Genomic DNA, 23,013 nt, shown 5'->3' with positions numbered 1-23,013 from the left:
CGATTATCTCTGTAAAGATGAGTTGATTTCCTGACTGACACAAAAGAGGAAGGTTCGTATGTACACTTACCTGGCCTCTCGTCTGACCTTCAATCCTGGTGGAGGTTATATTGAACAATGTGATATTGGTGCACATGTATTCATGTACAGGCATATCGTAAAGATAACTCAATAAATGTAGCTGCTATAAAATAACTTATACGGCTTCTCCAGTATATATAGTAAGTATGTCGACACTGAGAGAGCAGGAAATACCTACTTACAAAGGAAATTCAGTCTAATTCAAAGTCGGTAAAACGGGGGAGACTAAGAGCGAAATATAGAGTTGCATAGAGACCATTGAGAAAGTACAAGGGTAAGACGGCCAGGTGTTTCAGTGGATCAAGCGTCTTCTGCTTCGTCAACGACACTCCCAATCACAATGCAAATCGGAGTCAAATATTGGTTATATGACTTCGCTGTTAAGATGTTTTTGTGGCTTGTGTACTTAAGAGTATCGTAAATTCATTTGTATGTGATTTTATGAAACTTGTCTTTCGTTCGGCAAGGCTCGCAAAAATAAACCTCTAAGACTAAAATTATAACTGAAATGAAAACTAAGTTAAGATATATATATATGTGTGTGTGTGTGTGTGTGTGTGTGTGTGTGTGTGTGTGTATAACGTGGATGTGATGCAGTGGTACATGTATAAGCTGTGGGTTTCTGGTAAGGCGATTAGGTGCCGCCGTAGATCGTGAGTTCATTTGTACATCAATGTACTTTTAATATATGATAAATATATTCATCAGAGTACTGTTGTGTACATACGACTGATAATTCAAATATTTATGTTCGGATCAACAGCACACAGTAACACTGATGACGTACATTGTATAAGCACAAATGTATGACTTGTATCCTGACCTGGATTCGAACTCACGATCACCAAGCCTTGCCTGAAATACCAACAGCTCAAAATGCGACATAAGGTACTGACAGAGGAACCAAGACTCACGAATGAGTATCGAATACGTACCGCACAAGGAAATGCAATTTTACCTAGCGAGAAGATGACGTACAAAAAGCTTTCACAATTTCAAAGTTGATATTTAAACGTTGATTAAGATAATGTCGTCGGCTCGTGTAAATCATTGGAATGTCACATGTATAATGCCGTAACGGAAATGGCATACATACGCTATAGGAACATGATTATGTTATTACTATATTAAAAAATATGATCGCCTTATCGTCTCATGTTTATATTTTTTAATCTTGCTTGAAACAAACATTTCTATTGGCTTAAATATAATGTTACTAGTATTCCGTAACATAAACATGACGTCACTGTAACGTTGATTCTGATTGGTTACAAGAGTTGCGTTGCATTTTCCAAGAGGACCGTTAAGAAAGCCACATAGCTCCAAACGTAAATCAAATGTAAGCTACGGAGGCATGTCAACACATAATAACAATGGGGGTAATATCTTGAATCTTTGGATTGGGTGTTCAGGCTTAATAGTGTAAAATGATTAAAGTTAAACTTCAACAGAAATATTAGATAGCCTCAGCATATTTCTATAATAGAAACTGTGCCATATCTGTCGAATTGGGGATCCATTTCTTACATTATTTTGCTTTCTCCAATGTCAGCCCTAATTCATTTTATTCGTGTATAAATTCCAGCACTTACTTTTTGATTCACATATCATTACCATCACTAATTGTATGATTCACATATCATTATCCTCATTTTTGTATGATTCACATATCATCATCATCATCACTTTTTGTATGATTCACATATCATTATCATCACAAATTGTATGATTCACACATCCGTTTGCGTTTTCTCCTATAGTTCCATTTTCACATATTTTTCCATTTTCGCGTTTATTTCCATTTTTTCTTTTATTTTCATTTTCACTTATAATTCTCTCGCTATGAATATGTCCATTTTCACTTGCATGCCCATTTTCACGTATCACAGATAAACGTATATGGTTAGAATCATTTTGGTCTCCATTCGGACATAAGCTTCCAGAACTGCTTCGTCGTAACGCCGTCCTGCTTGGCTGGCCGCCATTTTGGACATCTGTGGACACATTAGATAATCGTCGCAGGTTTGATTGGTATGTTAAACTTCTTCTAGAGTCACCGATGAAAGCAGAGTCTCGCCGTATTCTATAACTGGCTTTAATAAGTGATGAAACCTACAAAACAAATATATTATTTTGAAAAGTAAAATGTTTGAGAAAAAATTATAACGTAGGAAAAAACTGAAAATTATGTTTAAAATAAACCCTTTTTAATAATTTAATAGACTAATGTCCATATATCTGTACAATTTGTATAATTATGTTCACTTTAGGTGGTCCTCGACATTTTGAGATAGGTACATTTACGGTTTTTAGTCCCGCTTTCGGCAACACATCCATCAAACCAACACAATCCACATACTTAATCTTCAGGGGCCAGTTTCATCAACAATCCTTAATTTAAGGAAATTCTTTAATTTAAAATTGTCCATAGAAGAGCATTACATAATTCAAATAAGGTTCCTTAGCTAAGGTTATTTTTCTTCGATGCTTTCCTATGGGAATTTTAAGCTAGGACTTTCTTGAAGTTCAGGAGTATTGATGAAGCCGGGGCCAGCTATGATACTCTATTTATAGCCAGTCAACACAGCACAACTTACCTCTCCGTTGAAATAGCAGTATATTAGCGATATAATTATTCCCTGAAAAATAAGGTAATAATAGTTTTGAATTATAAACATTTCAAATGATATGGAGCTGTAAACTAATGTTTTATCATATGCTGACTTACATTTATAGCTTAAAACAACTAATTCGAATTAGTACAAAGAATCTGATAGCAAATCAATCGAAGTGATAAATTACTGTAAAATATGGAATCCCAAGGTTACTTTGTTGCTTACAAGACAGTTTTGTGGCAAGCTTACATACTTACATACTATCATATAAAGAAGTAGCAATCTAGAACGTGTACTTTAATTAAATTCGTTTCATTTATTTTAGTTTGTGGGTTCCTTATTAACCACGAAAACTGCGATTGTTTATGCACAACGACCAGTTCATGGCATACGCTTTGTATCTTAATCTAGTTTAATTATTCTCCTTTATTCGAATCATGGCAGTTCATTAAAAAAATTTATTAATGGGATTATATACAAGGGAAATGGTATACTGTAGTGCCCTATTCTCGCGGTACTTAACGGGCTCGTGTCGTAATTGGTTTTGTAAGCATATTGCTCAGATGAAAGACGATGTAATTAATTATCAGTTATAGCTGAACGCACCTTACTTGTCTAAAAATGACGTAAAGAAAAACTGCTGGGGTATTTTACAGACAGATGATTAGTTGCCACGGGAATAGGGAACCCGCGACTAGGCCTAGGGGACCCGCGAGAATAGGTTAACAGAGTATACTTAAATGTCCTATTTATTTACAGGATGTATATTTATTGATATAAGGAGTACACACCTGTGAGTTGTATACAATTGTAGATGCCATCTGGAAAAAGTCAAACGCCTTCTGGTCGGGTGGTACCAGGTAGATAATAAAAAACACGTGGACACCGAACAGTGGTACCAGTATAAATGTCGCCTTGATCGCCTGTCTGTAAAATTATATCAGTAAAACAAAACATTTTGATAATCACCAGAAAATGCAGTTTAACATCAGGAAAACATTTATCTGAACTTTAATTTTAAACATTTGATATTGTATCTTGTTGTTTCGGTCGCCTATCTGTAAAATCATACCATTTTAGTTCAACGCAAATGTTAACTTTTGTTTTATCAAATGTCTGTGAAATCCAAGCAATGAATTAAGTCCTAACTCAACGCTTAGCTTTACATGATTATCGTCAATGACACCCCTGGTATATTGTGTCATTTTTACGGAAACTTCTGTAAATGCGTTATACACACTAGGGAGGGTCCAAGTAAACGTAATCTGTAACAAATTCTGATGTCCCTGTGATACACACTAGGGAAGGTCCAAATACACGTAAACTTAACAAATTCTCAGGTCCCTGTGATCCACACTAGGGAAGGTCCAAGTACACGTAATCTGTAACAAATTCTGATGTCCCTGTGATCCACACTAGGGAATATCCAAATACACGTAGACTGTAACAACTTCTCAGGTCCCTGTGAGTGATGGTAGGGGCAATTGATGTGAACATCAAAATGGGCGTAAATCAATGTTAAAAGTCAGAAGGGAAGTTCTATGTATCCCCATTATTCGGTTTCTAAGTACATGTACTGATAATGCATCATCTTAAAGAACATTGAAAACAGGTATGTATTCTGAACGGGTGCTATTCTTATAGGAATGTATAGGTGGCATGGATAGTCGGGCGAGATTTTCTTTTTATAATTATTACTTAAACAAATTATTTCCCCGCACTAGTTACAGTTATAATTAATATGATATGAAAATTACCTGTAACTCCGCGGCTCTTGTGGATGGGACGATACTTGTCGGATAACAATTCGAATTATGTTCAACATTAGGAAAAGATTTATCTGAAATGAAATAAAATATGAATCAGTTCACAAGAGTAACGACCAATAATTCCATGAGCATTCAGTTATAATGATCGATAAATTTTAATCAGCGTTAGGAAGTTCCTTGTGAACGGTTTGGTTTTGTAAAGAGGACACACCTGGATGACGTCGCCCTAGTAACTGTTACTAACACACAAGGACATGTACAGGACTATACCAAGTTATCTACATTCAAATCAATACCACCATGACCTATATATAAATATCTGATTATAATACTGATATATCACTAATAGTAAAGCTATCGAATTACTGTAAACGCTACATAGTTTAGCGGTAATCTTATTTTAGCGACTTTCGCGAAGGAAAAATTCCCTACATTTGTATTGTGCTAATTGTAGTTTATCTGCAATGTTTGACATGACAAGCATTGTTGGTTTATCGTCGGTTTGCTGATTTGTTATTGCGCTAATCCATTTTAATTCGCTTTTGCGCTAAAATTGAGCACGCTAAAATAAGTATATTTACAGTACATAAGGTGTACGTGACAATATTAACATTTTGATGGCAATGTCAAGATACAACCTAACTTGAAAGACGTCTTATTGAAAGGATTGCAATTGCCATCAATCACGTGTTCGTTTTAAGGTTACGATTCTAGCAACAGGGAAGGTGTCAGCTCATCATGAAAATGGCTATTCCATCTTTAGAGTATTATTATCGGAGTGAATAAATCTAATGAAAATTCACACAATATTAGCAAACATTGTAAGAAATGCAAATATAAACAATGAACCGTCTTGCTATGACATTCATTGTCGTTATAAATGACAGCGCTGCTAAGCTGACAAACTTAACCGAATTGATCATACGGAAGCACTATTTATCATGTTCGGTGTAAACTACTGTCATTCATACTGATTATAAATACCACTGCAAATATTATCAATGTAAATGCATGTACAAGTGTAAATGTCTGACCGCTATACAGATCAACATTGGGGCTGTAATGACTTACAACTATACAGATCAACATTGGGGTTGTTATGTCTTACAACTATACAGATCAACATTGGGGCTGTTATGTCTTACCACGATACAGATCAACATTGGGGCTGTAATGTCTTATACCACTATACAGATCAACATTGGGGCTGTAATGTCTTACCACAATACAGATCAACATTGGGACTGTAATGTCTTACAACTATACAGATCAACATTGGGGCTGTTATGTCTTACCACTATACAGATCAACATTGGGGCTGTAATGTCTTACCACTATACAGATCAACATTGGGGCTGTAATGTCTTACCACGATACAGATCAACATTGGGCCTGTAATGTCTTACCACTATACAGATCAACATTGGGGCTGTAATGTCTTACCACTATACAGATCAACATTGTGGCTGTAATGTCTTACCACTATACAGATCAACATAAATGCTGTAATGTCTTATACCACTATACAGATCAACATTGGCGCTGTAATATCTTACCACTATACAGATCAACATTGGGGCTGTTATGTCTTACCACTATACAGATCAACATCGGGGCTGTAATGTCTTACCACTATACAGATCAACATTGGGGCTGTAATGTCTTACCACTATACAGATCAACATTGGCGCTGTAATATCTTACCACTATACAGATCAACATTGGGGCTGTTATGTCTTACCACTATACAGATCAACATTGGGGCTGTAATGTCTTACCACTATACAGATCAACATTGGGGCTGTAATGTCTTACCACAATACAGATCAACATTGGGACTGTAATGTCTTACCACTATACAGATCAACATTGGGGCTGTAATGTCTTACCACTATACAGATCAACATTGGGACTGTAATGTGTCACCACTATACAGATCAACATTGGGGCTGTAATGTCTTACCACTATATAGATCAACATCGGGGCTGTAATGTCTGACCACTATACAGATCAACATTGGGGCCGTAATGTCTTACCATTATACAGATCAACATTGGGGCTGTAATGTCTTACCACTATACAGATCAACATTGGGCCTGTAATGTCTTACCACTGTACAGATCAACATTGGGACTGTAATGTCTGACCGCTATACAGATCAACAGTGGGGCTGTAATGTCTTATACCACTATACAGATCAACATTGGGACTGTAATGTCTTACCACTATACATATCAACATTGGGGCTGTAATGTATTTCCACTATACAGATCAACATCGGGGCTGTAATGTCTTACCACTATACAGATCAACATTGGGGCTGTAATGTCTTACCACTATACAGATCAACAATGGGGCTGTGATGTCTTATACCACTATACAGATCAACATTGGGGCTGTAATGTCTTACCACTATACAGATCAACATTGGGGCCTTAATATCTTACCACTATACAGATCAACATTGGATGTAATGTCTTACCACTATACAGATCAACATTGGGACTGTAATGTCTTACTGCTATACAGATCAACATTGGGGCTGTAATGTCTTACCGCTATACAGATCAACATCGGGGCTGTAATGTCTTACCACTATACAGATCAACATTGGATGTAATGTCTTACCACTATACAGATCAACATTGGGGCTGTAATGTCTTACTGCTATACAGATCAACATTGGGGCTGTGATGTCTTACTGCTATACAGATCAACATTGGGGCTGTGATGTCTTACCACTATACAGATCAACATTGGGGCCTGTAATGTCTTACCACTATACAGATCAACATTGGGCTGTAATTGTCTTACCACTATACAGATCAACATTGGGCTGTAATGTCTTACCACTATACAGATCAACATTGGGCTGTAATGTCTTACCACTATACAGATCAACATTGGGGCTGTAATGTCTTACCACTATACAGATCAACATTGGGGCTGTAATGTCTTACCGCTATACAGATCAACATTGGGGCTGTAATGTCTTACCACTATACAGATCAACATTGGGGCTGTAATGTCTTACCGCTATACAGATCAACATTGGGGCTGTAATGTCTTACCGCTATACAGATCAACATTGGGGCTGTAATGTCTTACCACTATACAGATCAACATTAGGGCTGTGATGTCTTACCGCTATACAGATCAACATTGGGGCTGTAATGTCTTACCGCTATACAGATCAACATCGGGGCTGTAATGTCTTACCACTATACAGATCAACATTGGATGTAATGTCTTACCACTGTACAGATCAACATTGGGGCTGTATTGTCTTACCACTATACAGATCAACATTGGGCTGTAATGTCTTACCACTGTACAGATCAACATTGGGGCTGTTATGTCTTACCACTATACAGATCAACATTGGGGCTGTGATGTCTTACCACTATACAGATCAACATTGGGACTGTAATGTCTTACCGCTATACAGATCAACATTGGGGCTGTAATGTGTCACCACTATACAGATCAACATTGGGCTGTAATGTCTTATACCACTATACAGATCAACATTGGATGTAATGTCTTACCACTATACAGATCAACATTGGGCTGTGATGTCTTACCACTATACAGATCAACATTGGGGCTGTAATGTCTTACCACTATACAGATCAACATCGGGGCTGTAATGTCTTACCGCTATACAGATCAACATTGGGGCTGTAATGTCTAACCACTATACATATCAACATTGGGGCTGTAATGTCTTACCACTATACAGATCAACATAGGGGCTGTAATGATCCACTCAATACCACCAGTGGCTCCCTCTGGCGGCTGGATCCAACATGACCTGACAAAGACAAGAAGCTCCGGATGTTTATTGTTGTTATTTTATTGTTTTTACATGTTTTTAATTCTAACTAAAGTAAACATTGACTTCTATTACATAAGTCTTTTTTTTATATTCAAAAACAAGTAAAGACATGACTTATTCATATTCTTTGCATGTTTAATCGATTCTATTACCTATGATAGAGTAGGTATTCGTCCTTTCCATATTAGAAAACAAGTAAATAACGGAGAAATAGATTGATATATCATTACACTACAAATGTTGTTATCATCCAGTGTGATACACAACGTCCACAAACAACCAACCCGAAAAATGTTGTTTATAACGGCATTTTATCAATAGCGTATACTTGAATACAGTTTGATAAATGTGCATTGGCAAGCCTCAATTGTTAAATCCTACCGTCTGTCAGCTGACATATTTTGCAAAATATTTCAAAGTATGACGAAAAAGACATGTCATCATACACGAAATTATTCTACTAAGCGGCATATATGTTGTACTTACTGGTCGTCTGCTAATGTCTTCCTCAATATTCCATACAGTATGGCGAAAAAGGCCGGGCACCCTTCAACCAAATATAAAGTAAACGTAGAATAGCAATAAAGAATTAGTATGAACACAATACATTATCTCCCTTGTTTTTCCGTCACTATTGCATTATGATTTCTATCTCTATCGGGCAATAATTTTTTTAAATATGTAAAAAGAAAAAAAAGTCCTCTTCTTCCGCAATTAATCAAAATATCAAGTAAATTGTTTTCTTCTTCTTAGAGTTATATAATATTACATATTGTATATAATACGAGTCATAAGATATATACCGTGTGCCTGGTAAATTGATAAAGATTTTTTTATCAAAATGAGTACTAGCCTTATAAATTAATCAGTTTCGTAGCTTTTGGAAAGTGGCTTTATATGTCAATGTGTCAATTTCATGAAATACACAGACACTAATATTTCCATCTGTCTATTATTCCAAGTATGTCAGTTGTTAATGTTCATTATCTTACCCCAACCTACAAAGTAGTATCCGATAATGTGTTTAGGGGGCTCAAAGGCCTTCATCAGTAAGGTATGGAGGAAGAATCCCTCACACAACATCCAGAAAAACGGGGTGATCCGGGCAAATCGACGGAGTATGTTCAGGAACTTACAACTGTTCTGTCATAAGATAACGAAAATTAGCTTTTATACATGTACAAAAATGTATTCATTAAGGTTTGTCATTTAAAACGTACGAAACTAAAAAAACTTAGTATAGACAACAAAATATTTAGTATAAAGTACATTATACTTAGTATACAACAACATGCCTAGTAAAAACTGCATAATATATTCAGCATCAAATGAATAAAGGTTAGAATAAACATTCAAACCTCGTTACCTGGAAATTAGTTGGGTCAAGAAAAAACTTATCCCGAAAATTCGACGTAGCCGAGTAAATTTATATAGAAATGTTATCGTGAAATAAGTTTTTTTTATTATTATTATTATATAAACTGATGTTAGTTCGAGTTAAGCATGCAGGTTTTTCGAGTTATCAGCCTTCGAAATGAAGGCGTCTGATTGTCTACATATCATTATACTTCATGTTTGTAACAGTGCCCATGATCAGTTAAAACGCATCACGTGACGGGGATATAAAACATCATATATCCCTCTTCACTGGGGCGCGTGCATCTATGGAGACCCACACATTCATTCGGCTAACCTCGGCCGATTCAGTTAGATGTAGGTACGGAATCGGCCGAGATGTGACGAGTGCCACCCATTCTGTCGCTGAGTTGTCTCCCTTCCAGTATTAAACAAATTGCAGACGAAGAAGAAGCAGAAATAGATAAAATTCTGCAAATCACGAATGCTCAGCACACGAAAATATCACCAAATGTACCGGTCAAAGAGTTTCTAACGGAAACTGAAAGCTAGTTAGCACAATGTACTGACCTGGTCAGTGTGTAGACAGCCCGACTACGGTCCAGTAGGTAGTTAGTTCAAGATACATACCTGGTCAGTGTGAACGAGAGAGTGAGTTCCGTCGTTGACAAGCCTGTTATACTTGACCAATACATCCCAAAACATCCAGATTACCCCATATACCAGAAGCGAAATGAAAAGATGAATGTGTATTCGAATCCTCAACTGTCTACGTAACTGTCTGAAATAACAAAAATATTAAATAACAAATATATATTTAGCCTTCTAAGGCACCTGATAGTGCAAAGCTAAGGAGACAATTTCGACATTTTAATAAAACCATAATTTAAAAACAAAACACAAAAACATCACGACAAAGCGACGTTAATTATAACAGTTAGAGTTACTACATGGGGGCCGTTGAAAGAAGAATAACACGTACGAGTCCATCCAAGATGGCGGTTCGTGTCAAAGGTCATAGGGGGGACAGAACTTTAAGTACTGCACTACCATTGTCTACCTAGTGTAACCAGCTTATTCGCTAGTCACATCCTTCCAAATACTTTCATTGCAACTGTCATTTAATTCGCAACAATCACACTAAAACTGTGAGCCTACCTGTAAAAGATGAAGACGATGATTGCAGGTATGAGAAGCAGAATTCCAAAAGCATTCAGCGATATCCCGACAATTATTGAATTTTTGTAGACCTGAAAAAAAAACTTGTATCATAATTATAGATGATAATGCTGATGCTATATTTAGTAATGATTATCTAAACACGGCACAATTACGACAGTTAATCCCATCTTTTACCTCCGGATCGACAACACTAATTGATACTGTATGAATAACGACGGAAAACATTTTAGTAAGAAATAAAATACATGACGCACATTGAACATATCTTGATCATACTGCTGATTCGTCTTTCTAAAGTTCTTAAATGGCAACTAGTGGGACCGAAAGTTAGGAAATCCTAAAGTAGCCTAATGATGAAATTAAATGTATCTGTATGTGCAGAGAGTATTGGTTTAGTGCTATATTACCTAGTCTTGTCTTCAGAACAGCTTCGAAACACGTGGTTAACCACAACTACTTAATGCACTTCCTCCCTTCAATATTGAAACATGAAGGGGACCCATTTTCATTTCCTGCTTCCCCTCCTTGATACTGACGAGGAGGGTGCAGGTTTACGTTGATTAGTAGGCATACAATTAATGTATTGCGAAATAAATTTGCATTTGCATTTATGCTTTGATAAAACAAAATCTGGTCAAACGAGCGCTCGCACTACCTGCTATAGACAATATATGCTATAGTGCAATATGACTGATTCACATGAGCTTTATTTGTTCTCCTGGAACATGATTTTATGTCTGTTTTGCCGAAATTAACAGGTTGCTTAACAATTTAAATGTCAAAATCAAGACCCATGGATAGCCATGATACATATTAACAATTGGTCAAGTTACATGTTTAATTGCACCAGAATAGCGATTTTATATACGGATAAAATTGACTTAATTTACTATTTACATGGATTTTTTTTAAAGTTAAGGAATGTTGATGAAACTGCCTTAAGGCCTGAAAAGGGAAGAATGTTGTTTCCAATCGATATATGATAGGAAAATTCAACAATTATAGATTTTTCCTAGATCTATAAAAAGAGAAGTCAAGTTACACCATTGGGAGAATACAAACTATTTTTGGTTCCATTCAATTTAACAGATAAGCATTGTCCAATGGTATCGGACCTCCCGACAGTGAATGGTTTCTGCGGCGTATATATACCATGTACAAAAACGCCCCTAACATTATGGGTACATCTATATTACCATAACTAAAACGAAATGTTTTATTAAAATTGTGTCTAATGGAAATACTTTCATGTGTTCTACAACAAAACCGTGCTGGGGTATTCTTTCTATTCTGACAATTTTATTGATAATTTATGTCTTTTAATCATGTTAATATGAACTATTTTGCTCTTTAAAACATAAACTTAGCTATCAAGGGCAATAACTATGTGTGTGTGGATCAAAGCATGTTTAGCATGTGTTGGTAATTACTCACAGTGAGGGAGGGATGTGTATGTATATCGCATTGCTGACATTCCAATACACACCGGCGAGGTATCCCTACAGATGCTGTACATGTATATACACGTCTCTGTGTATTCACTACAGACTTACAACTCAGAAAGTTATCTACAGATATATCGACTAAAATCATGTATAAGACAATAAGACAATATTAAAATGATAAAAAGAATAAACATTAAACAACATATCAATATGTTTAAAACTTTCTATGTTCTATATATAGACAAGGACACGTGATCAAAAGGATATCGAGGGGAGGCTATACCACTATATGGTGTTGGTATTTGTATGTTAAAAACTACTTAGGATAATGTCAGCGGTCAAAATGGGAAAAAAAGAGTGAAATGTCACTTTTACGACCGTACATATGTCTTGCAGATCAGTAGGATGATTAAACAGAAATTTGATAACAGATGAAGCGTGTCGAATACAGAGCTCTGCTTAGTCCGTCTAAAACTAATGTAATCAAAAATGTCGAAATTCGAATTCTGAAAATCAAAATGTATCAAATGAATCTGAACAAATGATCAAATATGGGATGTATAACAAATTATATTTGGTCATGGAAACTGAAGGTGAACTCAATTTGTGTCAATCGTTAATTTTGCTGTTTTAATGAGAAAATTCCGTTATTAAGAAATTTCAATATCAGCTACTACATTATGGATAACATGATGCATCTTTCATCTTCATTCCCTGGAGTACCGTTTTTCCAGACATGTAAATATGTACTTTCATAGTTTTGTCTAATACTGTTATACATATAGTGTTAATAACGTTTTCCTTGTTTAGCTTTCTCCACCCACTTAAACTTTTTATCAAATGTGTAATATGATCTTTACCTTATATCCCGTTTAATCAGCTTTGATATAAATAACATTATAGACTCATCAACATTAACTATTTACCTCGATCACAACGTGACCAACAAAAAACATTTCAAAACTAAGCTGTAAAACCATTTCTTGATCGTAGCATGCCTGCTTCCTCTTCCTACGGTATTTACATCCCCAAATTGATTCGATAACGCATTTGTTACCATTATGACGATATCCACGACAGATGTCGCCTGCTAAAGATGAACTAGTGGTACCAGGTTATGAAGGATGAAGATTGATTGAAGACAATCGAAATTTTATTGTTGACCTCGTGATATATTTGACGTCTGTACTTCTATTGTTTGATCCTTTTGGTGTTTTTGCAGATTAGGATACATATACTGTATATAGTTTGAGGCATTGTAATTTTCCTGAATTTCATTCAGAAACTCCAAACTTTGATGCATAACACTACAGGCTGAATGGTTCCAGAAGGATTATGAATATAACAGAACGAAAAGATATTTCCACATTTCAAATCAGACTAAAAGGTAAAAAATGAAAATACAGAAGAGTCAAAATGAATTTAACTGCACCGCACAACTGTACTCGTCAGTGATGTTAGGGACACCATACAGCTGTACTCGTTAGTGATGTTAGAGACACCATACAGCTGTACTCGTCAGTGTTAGGGACACCATACAGCTGTACTCGTTAGTGATGTTAGGGACACCATACAACTGTACTCGTTAGTGATGTTAGAGACACCATACAGCTGTACTCGTCAGTGATGTTAGGGACACCATACAGCTGTACTCGTTAGTGATGTTAGGGACACCATACAGCTGTACTCGTTAGTGATGTTAGAGACACCATACAGCTGTAGTCGTCAGTGATGTTAGGGACACTATACAGCTGTACTCGTCAGCGATGTTAGGAAAATCATACAGCTGTACGCGTTAGTGATGTTAGAGACACCATACAGCTGTACTCGTCAGTGATGTTAGGGACACCATACAGCTGTACTCGTTAGTGATGTTAGGGACACCATACAGCTGTACTCGTCAATGATGTTAGGGACACCATACAGCTGTACTCGTCAGTGATGTTAGGGACACCATACAGCTGTACTCGTCGGTGATGTTAGGGACATCATACAGCTGTACTCGTCAGTGATGTTAGGGACACCATACAGCTGTACTCGTCGGTGATGTTAGGGACATCATACAGCTGTACTCGTCAGTGTTGCTAGGGACACCATACAGCTGTACTCGTCAATTATGTTAGGGACACCATACAACTGTACTCGTCAGTGTTAGGGACACCATACAACTGTACTTGTCAGTGATGTTAGGGACACCATACAGCTGTACTCGTCAATGATGTAAGGGACACTATACAGCTGTACTCGTCAATGATGTTAGGGACATCATACAGGTGTACTCGTCAGTGATGTTAGGGACACCATACAGCTATACTCGTCAGTGATGTTAGGGCCACCATACACCTGTACTCGTCAATGATGTTAGGGACACCACACAGCTGTACTTGTCAGTGATGCTAGGGACACCACATAACTGTACTCGTCAGTGATGTTAGATACACCATACAGCTGTACTCGTCAGTGATGTTAGGGAAACCACACAACTGTACTCGTCAGTGATGATAGAGACATCATACAGCTGTACTCGTTAGTGATGTTAGGGACACCATACAGCAGTACTCGTCAGTGATGTTAGGGACACCATACAGCTGTACTCGTCAATGATGTTAGATATACCATACAGCTGTACTCGTCAATGATGTTAGAGACATCATACAACTGTACTCGTCAGTGTTAGGGACACCATACAACTGTACTCGTCAGTGTTAGGGACATCATACAACTGTACTCGTCAGTGTTAGGGACACCATACAACTGTACTCGTCAGTGTTAGGGACACCATACAGCTGTACTCGTCAGTGATGATAGAGACATCATACAGCTGTACTCGTCAGTGATGTTAGGGACACCATACAGCTGTACTCGTCAGTGATGTTAGGGACACCATACAGCTGTACTCGTCAATGATGTTAGATATACCATACAGCTGTACTCGTCAGTGATGTTAGAGACATCATACAACTGTACTCGTCAGTGTTAGGGACATCATACAGCTGTACTCGTCAGTGATGTTAGGGACACCATACAGCTGTACTCGTCAATGATGTTAGGGACATCATACAGCTGTACTCGTCAGTGATGTTAGGGACATCATACAGCTGTACTCGTCAATGTTAGGGACATCAGACAGCTGTACTCGTCAGTGATGTTAGGGACATCATACAGCTGTACTCGTCAATGTTAGGGACATCATACAGCTGTACTCGTTAGTGATGTTAGAGACACCATACAGCTGTACTCGTCAATTATGTTAGGGACATCATACAGCTGTACTCGTTAGTGATGTTAGATTATACCATACAGCTGTACTCGTCAGTGATGTTAGGGACATCATACAGCTGTACTCGTCAATGATGTTGGGGACATCATACAGCTGTACTCGTCAGTGATGTTAGGGACATCATACAGCTGTACTCGTCAATGATGTTAGGGACATCATACAGCTGTACTCGTCAATGATGTTGGGGACATCATACAGCTGTACTCGTCAGTGATGTTAGGGACACAATACAGCTGTACTCGTCAGTGATGTTAGGGCCACCATACAGCTGTACTCGTTAATGATGTTAGGGAAACCATACAGCTAAAGGGACACCATACAGCTGTACTCGTCAGTGATGTTAGGGACATCATACAGCTGTACGCGTTAGTGATGTTAGAGACACCATACAGCTGTACTCGTCAGCGATGTTAGGGACACCATACAGCTGTACTCGTCAGTGATGTTAGGGACACCATACAGCTATACTCGTCAGTGATGTTAGGGACACCATACAGCTGTACTCGTCAGTGATGTTAGGGACACCATACAGCTGTACTCGTTAGTGATGTTAGCGACACCATACAGCTGTACTCGTCAGTGATGTTAGGGACACTATACAGCTGTACTCGTCAGTGACGTTAGGGACACCGTACACCTGTATTCGTCAGTGATGTTAGGGACACCGTACACCTGTACTCGTCAGTGATGTTAGGGACACTATACAGGTGTACTCGTCGGTGATGTTAGGGACACCGTACACCTGTACTCGTCAGTGATGTAAGGGACACCATACAGCTGTACTCGTCAGTGATGTTAGGGACACCATACACCTGTACTCGTCAGTGATGTTAGGGACATCATACAGCTGTACTCGTCAGTGATGTTAGGGGCATCATACAGCTGTACTCGTCAGTGATGTTAGGGACACCGTACAGCTGTACTCGTTAGTGATGTTAGGGACACCATACAGCTGTACTCGTCAGTGATGTTAGGGACACCATACAGCTGTACTCGTCGGTGATGTTAGGGACATCATACAGCTGTACTCGTCAGTGTTGTTAGGGACACCATACAGCTGTACTCGTCAATTATGTTAGGGACACCATACAACTGTACTCGTCAGTGTTAGGGACACCATACAACTGTACTTGTCAGTGATGTTAGGGACACCATACAGCTGTACTCGTCAATGATGTAAGGGACACTATACAGCTGTACTCGTCAATGATGTTAGGGACATCATACAGGTGTACTCGTCAGTGATGTTAGGGACACCATACAGCTGTACTCGTCAATGATGTTAGGGACATCATACAGCTGTACTCGTCAGTGATGTTAGGGACACCATACAGCTGTACTCGTCAATGATGTTAGGGACATCATACAGCTGTACTCGTCAGTGTTGTTAGGGACACCATACAGCTGTACTCGTCAATTATGTTAGGGACACCATACAACTGTACTTGTCAGTGATGTTAGGGACACCATACAGCTGTACTCGTCAATGATGTAAGGGACACTATACAGCTGTACTCGTTAGTGATGTTAGGGACACCATACAACTGTACTCGTTAGTGATGTTAGAGACACCATACAGCTGTACTCGTCAGTGATGTTAGGGACACCATACAGCTGTACTCGTTAGTGATGTTAGGGACACCATACAGCTGTACTCGTTAGTGATGTTAGAGACACCATACAGCTGTAGTCGTCAGTGATGTTAGGGACACTATACAGCTGTACTCGTCAGCGATGTTAGGAAAATCATACAGCTGTACGCGTTAGTGATGTTAGAGACACCATACAGCTGTACTCGTCAGTGATGTTAGGGACACCATACAGCTGTACTCGTTAGTGATGTTAGGGACACCATACAGCTGTACTCGTCAATGATGTTAGGGACACCATACAGCTGTACTCGTCAGTGATGTTAGGGACACCATACAGCTGTACTCGTCGGTGATGTTAGGGACATCATACAGCTGTACTCGTCAGTGATGTTAGGGACACCATACAGCTGTACTCGTCGGTGATGTTAGGGACATCATACAGCTGTACTCGTCAGTGTTGCTAGGGACACCATACAGCTGTACTCGTCAATTATGTTAGGGACACCATACAACTGTACTCGTCAGTGTTAGGGACACCATACAACTGTACTTGTCAGTGATGTTAGGGACACCATACAGCTGTACTCGTCAGTGATGTTAGGGACACCATACAGCTGTACTCGTCAATGATGTTAGGGACATCATATAGCTGTACTCGTCAGTGATGTTAGGGACATCATACAGCTGTACTCGTCAATGTTAGGGACATCAGACAGCTGTACTCGTCAGTGATGTTAGGGACATCATACAGCTGTACTCGTCAATGTTAGGGACATCATACAGCTGTACTCGTTAGTGATGTTAGAGACACCATACAGCTGTACTCGTCAATTATGTTAGGGACATCATACAGCTGTACTCGTTAGTGATGTTAGATTATACCATACAGCTGTACTCGTCAGTGATGTTAGGGACATCATACAGCTGTACTCGTCAATGATGTTGGGGACATCATACAGCTGTACTCGTCAGTGATGTTAGGGACATCATACAGCTGTACTCGTCAATGATGTTAGGGACATCATACAGCTGTACTCGTCAATGATGTTGGGGACATCATACAGCTGTACTCGTCAGTGATGTTAGGGACACAATACAGCTGTACTCGTCAGTGATGTTAGGGCCACCATACAGCTGTACTCGTTAATGATGTTAGGGAAACCATACAGCTAAAGGGACACCATACAGCTGTACTCGTCAGTGATGTTAGGGACATCATACAGCTGTACGCGTTAGTGATGTTAGAGACACCATACAGCTGTACTCGTCAGCGATGTTAGGGACACCATACAGCTGTACTCGTCAGTGATGTTAGGGACACCATACAGCTATACTCGTCAGTGATGTTAGGGACACCATACAGCTGTACTCGTCAGTGATGTTAGGGACACCATACAGCTGTACTCGTTAGTGATGTTAGCGACACCATACAGCTGTACTCGTCAGTGATGTTAGGGACACTATACAGCTGTACTCGTCAGTGACGTTAGGGACACCGTACACCTGTATTCGTCAGTGATGTTAGGGACACCGTACACCTGTACTCGTCAGTGATGTTAGGGACACTATACAGGTGTACTCGTCGGTGATGTTAGGGACACCGTACACCTGTACTCGTCAGTGATGTAAGGGACACCATACAGCTGTACTCGTCAGTGATGTTAGGGACACCATACACCTGTACTCGTCAGTGATGTTAGGGACATCATACAGCTGTACTCGTCAGTGATGTTAGGGACATCATACAGCTGTACTCGTCAGTGATGTTAGGGACACCGTACAGCTGTACTCGTTAGTGATGTTAGGGACACCATACAGCTGTACTCGTCAGTGATGTTAGGGACACCATACAGCTGTACTCGTCGGTGATGTTAGGGACATCATACAGCTGTACTCGTCAGTGTTGTTAGGGACACCATACAGCTGTACTCGTCAATTATGTTAGGGACACCATACAACTGTACTCGTCAGTGTTAGGGACACCATACAACTGTACTTGTCAGTGATGTTAGGGACACCATACAGCTGTACTCGTCAATGATGTAAGGGACACTATACAGCTGTACTCGTCAATGATGTTAGGGACATCATACAGGTGTACTCGTCAGTGATGTTAGGGACACCATACAGCTGTACTCGTCAATGATGTTAGGGACATCATACAGCTGTACTCGTCAGTGATGTTAGGGACACCATACAGCTGTACTCGTCAATGATGTTAGGGACATCATACAGCTGTACTCGTCAGTGTTGTTAGGGACACCATACAGCTGTACTCGTCAATTATGTTAGGGACACCATACAACTGTACTTGTCAGTGATGTTAGGGACACCATACAGCTGTACTCGTCAATGATGTAAGGGACACTATACAGCTGTACTCGTCAATGATGTAAGGGACACTATACAGCTGTACTCGTCAATGATGTAAGGGACACTATACAGCTGTACTCGTCAATGATGTAAGGGACACTATACAGCTGTACTCGTCAATGATGTTAGGGACATCATACAGCTGTACTCGTCAGTGATGTTAGGGACACCATACAGCTGTACTCGTCAATGATGTTAGGGACACCATACAGCTGTACTCGTCAATGATGTAAGGGACACTATACAGTTGTACTCGTCAATGATGTAAGGGACACTATACAGCTGTACTCGTCAATGATGTTGGGGACATCATACAGCTGTACTCGTCAGTGATGTTAGGGACACCATACAGCTGTACTCGTCAATGATGTTAGGGACATCATACAGCTGTACTCGTCAATGATGTTAGGGACATCATACAGCTGTACTCGTCAGTGATGTTAGGGAAACCATACAACTAAAGGGACACCATACAGCTGTACTCGTCAGTGATGTTAGGGACACCATACAACTAAAGGGACACCATACAGCTGTACTCGTCAGTGATGTTAGGGACACCATACAGCTGTACTCGTCAGTGATGTTAGGGACACCATACAGCTATACTCGTCAGTGATGTTAGGGACACAATACAGCTGTACTCGTCAGTGATGTTAGGGCCACCATACAGCTGTACTCGTTAATGATGTTAGGGAAACCATACAGCTAAAGGGACACCATACAGCTGTACTCGTCAGTGGTGTTAGGGACATCATACAGCTATACTCGTCAGTGATGTTAGGGACACCATACAGCTGTACTCGTCAGTGATGTTAGGGACATCATACAGCTGTACGCGTTAGTGATGTTAGAGACACCATACAGCTGTACTCGTCAGCGATGTTAGGGACACCATACAGCTGTACTCGTCAGTGATGTTAGGGACATCATACACCTGTACACGTCAGTGATGTTAGGGACCTCATACAGCTGTACTCGTCAGTGATGTTAGGGACATCATACAGCTGTACTCGTCAGTGATGTTAGGGACACCGTACACCTGTACTCGTCAATGATGTTAGGGACATCATACAGCTGTACTCGTCAGAGATGTTAGGGCCACCATACAGCTGTACTCGTTAATGATGTTAGGGAAACCATACAGCTAAAGGGACACCATACAGCTGTACTCGTCGGTGATGTTAGGGACATCATACAGCTGTACTCGTCAGTGATGTTAGGGACATCATACAGCTGTACTCGTCAGTGATGTTAGGGACATCATACAGCTGTACTCGTCAGTGATGTTAGGGACACCATACAGCTGTACTCGTCAGTGATGTTAGGGACACAATACAGCTGTACTCGTCAGTGATGTTAGGGACACAATACAGCTGTACTCGTCAGTGATGTTAGGGCCACCATACAGCTGTACTCGTCGGTGATGTTAGGGACATCATACAGCTGTACTCGTCAGTGATGTTAGGGACATCATACAGCTGTACGCGTTAGTGATGTTAGAGACACCATACAGCTGTACTCGTCAGCGATATTAGGGACACCATACAGCTGTACTCGTCAGTGATGTTAGGGACATCATACACCTGTACACGTCAGTGATGTTAGGGACCTCATACAGCTGTACTCGTCAGTGATGTTAGGGACATCATACAGCTGTACTCGTCAGTGATGTTAGGGACACCGTACACCTGTACTCGTCAATGATGTTAGGGACATCATACAGCTGTACTCGTCAGAGATGTTAGGGCCACCATACAGCTGTACTCGTTAATGATGTTAGGGAAACCATACAGCTAAAGGGACACCATACAGCTGTACTCGTCGGTGATGTTAGGGACATCATACAGCTGTACTCGTCAGTGATGTTAGATTATACCATACAGCTGTACTCGTCAGTGATGTTAGGGACATCATACACCTGTACACGTCAGTGATGTTAGGGACATCATACACCTGTACACGTCGGTGATGTTAGGGACCTCATACAGCTGTACTCGTCAGTGATGTTAGGGATATCATACACCTGTACTCGTCGGTGATGTTAGGGACATCATACAGCTGTACTCGTCAGTGATGTTAGGGACACCATACAGCTGTACTCGTCAGTGATGTTAGGGACACCATACAGCAGTACTCGTCAGTGATGTTATGGACATCATACAGCTATACTCGTCAGTGATGTTAGGGACACCATACAGCTGTACTCGTCAGTGATGTTAGAGACATCATACAGCTGTACTCGAAAGTGATGTTAGGGACACCATAGAGCGGTACTCGTCACTGTTAGGGACACCATACAGCTGTACTAGTCAGTGTTAGGGACACCATACAGCTGTACTCGTCAATGATGTTAGGGACACCATACAGCTGTACTCGTCAATGATGTTAGGGACACCATACAGCTGTACTCGTCAGTGTTAGGGACACCATGCAGCTGTATTCGTCAGTGATGTTAGGGACACCATACAGCTGTACTCGTCAGTGATGTTAGAGCCTTCATACAGCTGTACTCGTCAGTGATGTTAGGGACATCATACAGCTGTACTCCTCAGTGATGTTAAGGACACCACACAGCTGTACTAGTCAGTTATGTTAGAGACATCATACAGCTGTACTCGTCAGTGATGTTAGGGACACCACACAGCTGTACTTGTCAGTGATGCTAGGGACACCACATAACTGTACTCGTTAGTGATGTTAGATACACCATACAGCTGTACTCGTCAGTGATGTTAGGGACACCATACAGCTGTACTCGTCAGTGATGTTAGGGACACCATACAGCTGTACTCGTCAGTGATGTTAGGGGCATCATACAGCTGTACTTGTCAGTGATGTTAGAGACATCATACAGCTGTACTCGTCAATGATGTTAGATATACCATACAGCTGTACTCGTCAGTGATGTTAGGGACATCATACACCTGTACACGTCAGTGATGTTAGGGACCTCATACAGCTGTACTCGTCAGTGATGTTAGGGACATCATACACCTGTACTCGTCGGTGATGTTAGGGACATCATACAGCTGTACTCGTCAGTGATGTTAGGGACACCATACAGCTGTACTCGTCAGTGATGTTAGGGACCTCATACAGCTGTACTCGTCAGTGATGTTATGGACATCATACACCTGTACTCGTCAGTGATGTTAGGGACACCATACAGCAGTACTCGTCAGTGATGTTATGGACATCATACAGCTATACTCGTCAGTGATGTTAGGGACACCATACAGCTGTACTCGTCAGTGATGTTAGAGCCCATCAATACACGCTGTATCGTCAGTGACCATCGATGTTAGGGCATTCATACAGCTGTTACTCGTCATGAGTGATTTAGGACACCACACAGCTGTACTACGTCAGTTTTTATTTTAGAGACATCATACGCTGTACCGTCAGTGATTGTAGGGGACACCACACAGCTTGTACTTGTCAGTGATGCTAGGGACACCACATAACTGTACTCGTTTAGGCT

The 23,013-nt window shown here is 39.9% G+C and overlaps 1 protein-coding gene across 1 annotated transcript in view; it reads right to left on the bottom strand.

Annotated features, from left to right (window-relative positions):
- Window positions 1-1,121: 1,121 nt before the first annotated feature.
- The window catches only part of LOC117343658 (calcitonin gene-related peptide type 1 receptor-like), a 45,532-nt gene continuing 23,640 nt past the window's right edge, over window positions 1,122-23,013 (bottom strand). The window contains exons 5-13 of the mRNA XM_033906115.1: window positions 10,819-10,910; window positions 10,291-10,441; window positions 9,297-9,447; window positions 8,791-8,851; window positions 8,199-8,280; window positions 4,454-4,536; window positions 3,488-3,623; window positions 2,679-2,720; window positions 1,122-2,193 (exon numbers count right to left, since the gene is read on the bottom strand). Of these exons, the coding sequence (XP_033762006.1) occupies window positions 1,780-2,193; window positions 2,679-2,720; window positions 3,488-3,623; window positions 4,454-4,536; window positions 8,199-8,280; window positions 8,791-8,851; window positions 9,297-9,447; window positions 10,291-10,441; window positions 10,819-10,910 (1,212 nt within the window). The 3' untranslated portion in view covers window positions 1,122-1,779. The remainder of the gene's footprint in view (window positions 2,194-2,678; window positions 2,721-3,487; window positions 3,624-4,453; window positions 4,537-8,198; window positions 8,281-8,790; window positions 8,852-9,296; window positions 9,448-10,290; window positions 10,442-10,818; window positions 10,911-23,013) is intronic.

The sequence above is a fragment of the Pecten maximus genome, chromosome 15 (assembly GCF_902652985.1).
Source record: "Pecten maximus chromosome 15, xPecMax1.1, whole genome shotgun sequence".
Classification (NCBI taxonomy): Eukaryota; Metazoa; Mollusca; class Bivalvia; order Pectinida; family Pectinidae; genus Pecten; species Pecten maximus.
This window is presented reverse-complemented; position numbering and strand designations above follow the sequence as displayed.